This window comes from Procambarus clarkii, chromosome 41 (genome assembly GCF_040958095.1).
Source record: "Procambarus clarkii isolate CNS0578487 chromosome 41, FALCON_Pclarkii_2.0, whole genome shotgun sequence".
Classification (NCBI taxonomy): Eukaryota; Metazoa; Arthropoda; class Malacostraca; order Decapoda; family Cambaridae; genus Procambarus; species Procambarus clarkii.
In genome coordinates this window covers 25,367,802-25,377,483 of record NC_091190.1, presented here as the reverse complement: position 1 = coordinate 25,377,483, position 9,682 = coordinate 25,367,802, and the positions used below count along the sequence as shown (strand labels likewise).

Sequence of the window (9,682 nt, the reverse complement as noted above, 5' to 3'; positions counted from 1 at the left end):
CGTATTGAGGTTGTAAGTTGACCGTGGAGAGAATGGTAGAGATGAGGGGATGTTCAGGTAAAAACATGTTGGGTGATGAGGTAGTCATATAAAATTAGTGTTGTCACACACAATGGCAAAGAAAACATAGGTAGAGAAGGGGGGGGGGAAGGTGGTGGTTGACAGGGTCAGCTGACAGTGCCAGAGAGAGCGGGTATATAAGTGGAGCAGCTCCCCAACACAGTCAGTCGCTCGACCAGCAGCCTCAGCTCAACATCACTACACACTTATAAAATCATGTCGTTCAAGGTCTGTTTCGTTTTGACAAAATATAACAGTAATACAAACAAAACTGTTAAATAATTCTAATTTTAAACAAACTCGTTACCGCCAATATTCTTCACGGATTAGTATTAAGTAAATACATTACAAACTCTGAGTAATATGTTCAATACAACGATCATTCATCACTGCTGATAACTGTAAAGTTTACATGAACTGACAACATTCCCTGGACCACAATGACTACTGACTCACAAGGACTCATCTTCCCCAGGTGTGTCTGGTCCTGGTGGTGGCCGCCGTGGCTATGGCGGACCCGGGTGACTACGGCGGACCCGTCTACGCCTCGGTACGTGTCTCTTAATTGTGTTTGTTGTGATCGGGCTTCAGCTCCTGGATCCTTCAGTTTTCCTGTAGGCATGTGATGTATCGAGTCTTGGCAATAGAGTTTTTTAAGTTGTTAATGATTTTATCCACGCATACTTCCCTATGTATGTTATTTCCCCATCCTCACTATCCGTTTGACCTGTTGCCCATGCTAAACAGCTCGTCATTATCCACCTTCTCTATGTCAATATCTTGTATTTTTCAACAGTATTTTTCAACATACCATGCGACTCGTATGGTTCTTTTTAATTAATATTAGCTTTATTTCTCTTTATGCCCATGTCGCAAGTCTTATTTCTGAAACCAGCTTTGATGCAAACCTCTGGAAGTTCTCAAAATTACTTTGATGCTTGATAAAGCGTCGTTTCCACTTAGATGGTATATAATATTAGGACGGAAACATTATTCAGGCTCCTGAATAATGTTTATGTAAATCATATTTGCACATGCCGCTGATGTTATTCCTCATGCGTGTGCCTCTGGAGGTAAGCCTGTGTCATGTCTTCTAACTCCTGCATCTCTTCTGTAACTAAACTATCCCTCCTTTAAAGTCTACATTGTTCTTTGAGTTCCATATATTCTGTATTCTCACTGTAGTTCATCTATTCAGCCCGTTTTCTTACTCAGATCCATCACACACTATGATGTCACAATTTTGCCCTAATTAATTGTCCTATAAATCGAATAATTTAAAATATCAAAGTGAAAGTGTGCATGATTTAGATGTGTGTTCTCGTGAGCACTTGGGTTAAATATTAATTACCATGTGTGCATGAAATTCAAAATACAAACTTGACCCTTAGTGGAGACCTTTCAAATATTAATCTTTCGTATACAGGAGCCTCTGCCGTACTACTACGACTACAACGTGCATGACGGCTACAAGGGCACCAACTTCGGCCAGCACGAGAAGTCCGACGGTAAAAATGTGTACGGCTCCTACACCGTCGACCTCCCCGACGGTCGCAAACAAAGGGTACGTCCACCTCCATCACACTTTTTACACTTCACTCCATCGCCTAGTGTGAAAACCTAAGTTCATGAATATCATTTTAAATTCTATAGCCAAATGCTACATGTTCTTCCCCAGGTGGACTACACAGCTGACCACTACAGGGGCTACGTGGCCAAGGTCAGCTACTACGGCAAGGCTCAGCACCCTAAGCACTACGGCCCCGCCGTCACCTTCTTCAACAAGGGCTACGGCCACGGAGGCGGATACCACTAGTCTTGGATAACTTAACCTGCTCGACAATGATTATATTTATGTAAAATGTATGGGGAAAGAATAAACGAAAACTACCAAAAATATTTATTATTTGTGCTCAAAAAATAGTAACTGACCGCTGTTATTTATATAATTAAATGATTAGTTTGATAATTTCTGATCGATGTGGCAACCCGCAGTTTTCAGATCAAACGCCCACTTACTTAAGCGTTCCATGTACATTTCAAAAGAATCAGCTCCATTTATTATTCAAAGGATATTTTGTGAATAAAATGTTTAAAATGGCATCATTTTACGACAAACGTATATGCCAACCTACAGCATATATTCCTTATAATAAACACACACATGTATTGTTCATTAAACAGAACTTGAACACACAATTCTAACAGTTCCTTGATCACCAGAGGGGACTAATGGGTGGCAGACCTACACGTGCCAATTTCCATTCATCAAATGTCAAGGATCTCCGGAGCTGTTGAGGCAACACTTCACGGCCTCCCGGCGCTCACACCATTATACTCCAACACAACCTGAGACGTCGCCGAAGCCAGCAACAACAATTAAAAAGACTTCTCGCCGGAACTAAAGTTAAAATTCTTGCATCATTAATGCGATTTAACAATCTGTAATATTTAAGAAGCGGTATTTGTTTAATTTGGGTAGACGACGTGATTTTTCAACATTTTATGATCGGGGAGCAGAGACTAGTTATTTTTTCACTGCATTACTAGGAACAAGACTGACACAAACTGAAAATTCTGCCGACCGAACACTGCTCCTCGTCCAAAGAAGAAGGGTGCTTTAGTTTGGTGTTGGGCTTAAAGCCTCTCAACCTCTGGAGGGCTATTAAGGACACGACAATAGCCTACTGACCAACCAGCAAGTTAAGTCCTGAACATAGTCCAGAACTATCTTGAGATGATTTCAGGGCTTCTTAGTGTCCCCGCGGCCCGGTCCTCGACCAGGCCTCCACCCCCAGGAAGCAGCCCGTGACAGCTGACTAACACCCAGGTACCTATTTTACTGCTAGGTTACAGGGGCATAGGGTGAAAGAAACTGCCCATTGTTTCTCGCCGGATCGAGAATCGATCCGGCGAGAATCGATGTCCTGGTCCTGGGATGTCCTGTGGTCCTGGGATATCCACATCCCAGGACCACATTTATATATATATATATATATATATATATATATATATATATATATATATATATATATATATATATATATATATATATATATAAATCGATGTCCTGTGGTCCTGGGATCGAACCCAGGACCACAGGATCACAAGTTAGCGTGCTGTCCGCTCGGCCGACCGGCTAAAATAAACTCTTCATCTACACCGAAAGGCGGGCTACACTTCTCTGTGAATTTATCCATGTGTGAAAGATGATGGAAAAACAAGTTGGAAACAGTTAATGGTAGTGAGATCTAGTGAGGTGTTACTGGTATTAAATTGCAAGAGTTCCAGACTGTTGACTGTACAGCTAATGTGTGTACACTCCCAGAAGTAATGGTGATGCTAGAGTTTTTCCTCGGGGACGGAACACCAGAACGAAGCTCGTCTATACATTTAACATTATAATTTCCAGAAAAACTTTCTAGTGGATTAGAGTTATTTCGGAACAGTACATACATACATACATACATACATACATACATACATACATACATACATACATACATACATACATACATACATACATACATGACATCCGCCTACCCACACGCGCATACGAAGAAATCATACAACAATCAATCAAATAACCAAATTTGAACAATATATTACCTATTAAAAAGTTTATATAATAATTTTTTTTATCCTATCAATTCCCACTACACATGTGCCTCGAGAATGGAGGCTGAGAAACTTATGGCATTTGACCGCTGGCGAAGGAAAATGTTACTGATAACACAAAACATAATCATGAACATCTTAACCTTTAAAGACGCCCTCACTAGCCTGAACTTCCTGGGGGGCTAAAGAACTTAAGAAGTACTCAGCTCCCTAAGCACTACAGCCCTACCGTCGCCTACAACCCGGGTTACAGCCACGCAAGCTGCAACCACTAAATACAAAAAAAAACGCAAACATCCCAGGCTCGTAAAAGCAAGCACGCACTTAAATGAATACCTAAATCTTCCTTTGAGTGCGTGCTGAGTTGGGTTGGTGTGACAAATGGTGGTTGAACTTCAACCCATATATATATGAGGCGATGTGAATACGGGCTGGAGCGAGGAGACCTTCAAACAGAACGCAATGAACGGGAGACAACCTCCTAAATTAGAAAAATAAAACAATCTAGAAGACGAAACTTTTCTAACACCAGCCCCACGCACACAACAAAATAACTTCAGCGGTGTATGCAGTTATCAAACATCCACCGTAACATTCAGGAGCCTTAGCAAGAAAGTTTTCATAACCTTGTTCCTCACTAACACTGGCAGTACTTTAGTCCCTCTGTCCTCTGTCTCTGTATTGTGTTACAGTCCCTCTGTAACACAATAAAGGTGCTTTGTTGTGTTTTATTTAATATTTTACATACAACGTGAGACAGCCAGACAAGATTTTGAGAGGCACCAGGTTGTCTGACCCAAGCAATTAAAAAACTCATACCTCTAGATTGTCAATGATAACAAGTTGACCTGTGGTCAGGTCGTGTGACTTGACCTTGCTTCTACTAAGCTGATAATTGTAGACGGCTGGCTGGGTTGGGCCCATCAAACAAGCTGCTATTTAAGGCGGGGGTAGGAAGAGAGCCTTAGGCTATCTTACTTCTGGGTGGAGTTTAGCTACCAGGTTCCCGCATAAATACCCATGGAACTGTACATTCGAGGATAGGATAGGATCAGCAGACAGCAGAGCATAAGCCGACAGCAGCAGAGATAGGCTGTCGGCCGGACTAGGGGGACTATGCCAGTCAACTGTAACCCCCCCCCCCCCTCTATCCAAACTTAGCCTCAACCCTTGGTGAGTTTGAACGTTAAAGTGACTTATCTCTTATCTACCAAACTTAAGGTGTGTGATTTCAGGGACAGACAGCCGTAGATGACTCAAAGTCTTGTGTGGTGACTCACATTGTATATTAATCTTGACAAAGTGAACATTAAGTTTAACTGTTTGAATTTATGCTGTTAATATTAAATATATATTATTGATTAACTAACTTTGTGTTCCCTAGAGCTTGGATTTAATGACTAACTTCACTGACTTAAAGTGTATGAGTACATGCTTACAGCAGGTAAGTAGGTAGCAGATATGATACATGATACATGATACATGATACATGATACATGTTAATAACATCTGATAACAGTTTAGAGTACCGATAAGTTCTATTCCTTGTCGTGTATGCACTGAACTAGAATGAATGGTTGCAGCCCTTTCTTTCTACTTCTGCTCTCTACTCGTCTACTTTTCTACCCTCTACTACGTTCTATTCTCTCTCTCCTCTCCCTCCGCCTCTCTCTTTAAACTTTCCCTTTCAACTGACCACACTCCTCGCTATTCCCTTTACTCCTTGCTCCTCCCACCTCTCTACCTCCCTCACCCCAAATCCTCACTCATTACTTCATGATTCATTTCCTTTTTTCTCATTTCCGATACGTTACACCTCTGAGGAGACCATTTAATATAACACACAAACTAGTCCAGAAGTTTGCCGCTATACTGGTCCCAGAACTGAGAGGTTTGGGATACGAGGAAAGACTGGTGAAACTACCTCACATTTAATATCGCGGATATGACCGCGATATTAAAGATTCTTTAATGCACTGACAGGATAGACGACGATATGTTCAGAAGAAGAAATTAATCAATGAGAAAGAAGGAAGCAACCGACCCTGCTAAATAACTTAGATGTAAAGAAACATTTTTCAGTGCTTGAGTTAAAAAGTGGTACAAATTACAGAGGGTAATTGAAGTTAACGATATTCACTTCTTAAAATCAAGCAATAACTATTGACTTATGTAGGCGACAAAAGAAAAGGCGGGGACCAGGAGCCGCGAATCAACCATGCAAGCACTAATCGCGAAGCTCACACTCCCATCCGTGTTCGCGAGGCGTCTGACAATGAATTACGTTTCTGAAGTGATCAATTACTAAATTGTAATTTATTTAAAACAATAGTATTTTTAGGGTTAAATAGAATACTGTACCTGTAAGTTAGCTTCACGTAACATGGGGTTAATATGTTATCGAATCTGTTAAATTCTCTTCCTCTCCACCTTACCTGCTTCTTTGTCTTGGTGTTCTTGAAACGTGTGGAGCACATGTGTCGTTGTTGCTCTGTACTCCTACTTTCATTAGTGGGTGGCACAAGTGTCCTTGTTGCCCCCAACGTGGAACCTCGGCCATTCACTGCTACTTACAAAATCATTAACAAAATTAAAACAATTTTACCTTCAAGCTGTCATGGCGCCTGCGTCGGTGACCCGTATATATAAGACTCCCAGAACGATACATTATTACTTTTCATGGTAATATAAACACAAAATGTAAATTTGTAAATAAGTTGAAAGATAACGATCAGGGAGCGCTGGAAAGGGGGGAGGGGGTGGTAGTCAAGAAATGCTGTGGAGGGGGTTGGGGTTACTGTCAGGGGTTTCCGGAGAGGTGGGGGTCTGGGAGAGGGAGGCTGGATGCTGACAGTGCCAGAGGGAGCGGGTATATAAGTGGAGCAGCTCCCCAACACAGTCAGTCGCTCGACCAGCAGCCTCAGCTCAACATCCCAACACACTCATATAATTATGTTATTCAAGGTCTGTTTCGTTATCTTGAAAAAAATATAATCATTTTATTGAGTATTAATATCTAACAAAAAATCTAAATTCCAACTGAATCACCTTATAAACAGCAATATTACCTTATCTAAATATACTAAAACATATACTGAATATTTATTTACTGCAATAATTTGACTGATACGAATTTTATACTAACTCGTTAATACCAGAAGTCGTCGCGGATAAAGTAAATCCATTACATACTATCTTCGAGTAATATGTTCAATACAACGATCATTCATCACTGCTGACAACTGTAAAGTTTATGTAATCTGACAACATTCCCTGGACCACAATGACTACTGACTCACAAGGACTCATCTTCCCCAGGTGTGTCTGGTCCTGGTGGTGGCCGCCGTGGCTATGGCTGACCCGGGTGACTACGGTGGACCCGTCTACGCCTCGGTACGTGTTAACTGTTTTTTTTGTGTGTGTGATCGGGCTTCAGCTCCTGGGCGCAATCAAATTTCAACTGCAGGTCGTCTGATGTATTGACTGTCGGCCCTCGCGTTTAATTTATAATAATTATTTAAATATTGTGAATGGATTTACCCTCAACAAACTACTTAATTCAGCGCTCACACTATCTGTATAAAAATCTTTTACTTGCAGAGAGGAGGTTTGAAAGTTCGGTGGCCTGTCCACCATGGGTTGATATATGTGTATGTGTCGTTTGTTTGCGTATGTGTTATGTTGGGTTGTCAGTTGACTCACTCGCGTTTCCATTTTCCATATGTATCCGCTAGCACTCTTGCGGTCCATCATAGACTTCGCTTTTATCCACTTTCCATACACTAAAAGTATTTTATAGTTCTCAAATTTGTGTTCTCTGGCTTTTTAAATACAAGATACATTTTAGTTCTCTTAATCAGGTCTCGTACGTCTACATTTTATCTGAAACAAGCTTTACGGCAATTTTTTAAATTATCAACACATTTCTTTTGGAGCTGATTAAGGGAAAAGTTGTATGGAATATTATACTCTTGGCATACTTTTTGTCCAGGTTCCTGAAGTTTCCATCCTTATGCATGACAGTGATGTTATCCTGCTTGTTTATGCCACTGATGATATCCTGCTTGTTTATGCTATTGACATTATATCCTGCTTGTTCATGCCATTGATTTTATCCCGCTTGTTTATTCCACTGATGTTATCCTGCTTATTTATGCCACTGATGTTATCCTGCTTATTTATGCCACTGATGTTATCCTGCTTATTTAAGCCACTGATGTTATCCTGCTTGTTTATGCAAGTGATGCTATGCTGCTGGTGTATACCACTGATGCTATCTTGCTTGTGTATGTCACATCTCCATTAGGCCACTGATGTTATCCTGTTTGTGTGACGTCAAACTATTGGGTCTTTATCATCATAATCTTTCAATTATGACAACAATCGACTTTAAGCCTAGTGGGAATTTCCTGCAACTTATAAAAAAATCATCCAGATGCAGGGAGAGCCGGGGGAGGGGGGAGCCGGTGGCTGAGCGGACAGAACACCGGACGCGTGATCCTGTGGTCCCGTGTTCGATCCCGGGCGCCGGCGAGAAACAATGGGCAGAGTTTCTTTCACCCTAATGCCCCTGTTACCTAGTAGTAAATAGCTACCAGGGAGTTAGTCAGCTGTCACGGGCTGCTTCCTTGGGGTATCGGCCTGGTCGAGGACCGGGCCGAGGGGACACTAAGCCCCGAAATCATCTCAAGATAGCAGTATTTACTCATAATATAATATACTTATTAATTTTAAATTGGCTGCAAACCTCAATAAGAGAGTTCAGGCTAGCTGGTATTTTTGTGTTGAGTTTCAAGACCACTCGAGTTATAATTACGTAAAATATAATATACAACAATAATGAATGTAATATTTACAATACATTATAATAATGAAATTACATTAATATTGTAAAATATAATAATATAAAAAAAATCCTATCTCTAGGAGCCACTGCCGTACTACTACGACTACAACGTGCATGACGGCTACAAGGGCACCAACTTCGGCCAGCACGAGAAGTCCGACGGTAAAAATGTGTACGGCTCCTACACCGTCGACCTCCCCGACGGTCGCAAACAAAGGGTACGTCCACCTCCCTCACACTTTTTACACTTTTCACTCCATCGCCTAGTGTGAAAACCTAAGTTCATGAATAACATTTTAAATTACATAACCGCAACAATATCAAGTTAAATGCACCGTGTTCTTCCCCAGGTGGACTACACAGCTGACCACTACAGGGGCTACGTGGCCAAGGTCAGCTACTACGGCAAGGCTCAGCACCCTAAGCACTACGGCCCCGCCGTCACCTTCTTCAACAAGGGCTACGGCCACGGAGGCGGATACCACTAGTCTTGGATAACTTAACCTGCGCGACAACGATTATATTTATGTAAAGTTTATGTGGAAGAATAAAGGAAAACTACCAAATATATTTGTCATTTGTGTCCAAACTGTTGCAACTGAGCGCCACAAAGTATTTGTTTATATTATAACGCTTATTGGTTTTGATGAATCCAGATAGCAAATAAAATAAAAATAATTTGTAAATAATAAATAAATTTGATAAAACGTGTCAATACTTTAGTGTAAACGAAACAACTTCATTTCATTATTAAAAAAAAAAATATAAATATAATATTGATAATGGCATCATTTTAAGACAAACGTATATGCCAACCTACAGCATATGTTCTTTATATATATATATATATATGTCGTACCTGTGAGGAGGTGGTTCACCAGCTCACTTACAATAGTGCTCTTATGCCTGTGGGAGCCAGTACACTTGTTAAGTGCACTTGTTAAGTGGGCGGACTTAAGTTTTGTACCAGCAACCGAAACATCTAGTGTTTGGGCTCATGTGAGAGCCCCAGTCATCAGCAGTCCATAAATGTTACCCTGGCCGGGGTGGCATGTCTGTGGACAGTGCTAGAGCTGATAGCATCATCTCATTGTATGGCATGAGGCTAGGCTCAGCTTTGCGCGCGAACGCCTAGGCCGCAGGCGTGGGGTGAAACAT

At 41.2% G+C, this 9,682-nt stretch overlaps 1 protein-coding gene across 3 annotated transcripts; it reads left to right on the top strand.

Annotated features, from left to right (window-relative positions):
* Window positions 1-231: 231 nt before the first annotated feature.
* Window positions 232-9,123, top strand: LOC123761239 (cuticle protein 7-like). 3 transcript variants are annotated; one of them, XM_069339468.1, is made up of 4 exons: window positions 232-288; window positions 536-610; window positions 1,487-1,624; window positions 1,739-2,931. In XM_069339468.1, exons 1-4 carry the CDS (start codon window positions 277-279, stop codon window positions 1,874-1,876), a joined length of 363 nt encoding a protein of 120 aa, XP_069195569.1. In that variant the 5' UTR covers window positions 232-276; the 3' UTR covers window positions 1,877-2,931. The 3 variants fall into 3 exon arrangements, with proteins under 3 accessions (XP_069195569.1, XP_069195571.1, XP_045603138.1); XM_069339470.1 differs by lacking the exons at window positions 536-610; window positions 1,487-1,624; window positions 1,739-2,931 and adding exons at window positions 6,997-7,071; window positions 8,605-8,742; window positions 8,875-9,123 and having other exon boundaries at window positions 239-288; XM_045747182.2 differs by lacking the exons at window positions 232-288; window positions 536-610; window positions 1,487-1,624; window positions 1,739-2,931 and adding exons at window positions 6,593-6,642; window positions 6,997-7,071; window positions 8,605-8,742; window positions 8,875-9,122.
* Window positions 9,124-9,682: the final 559 nt, after the last annotated feature.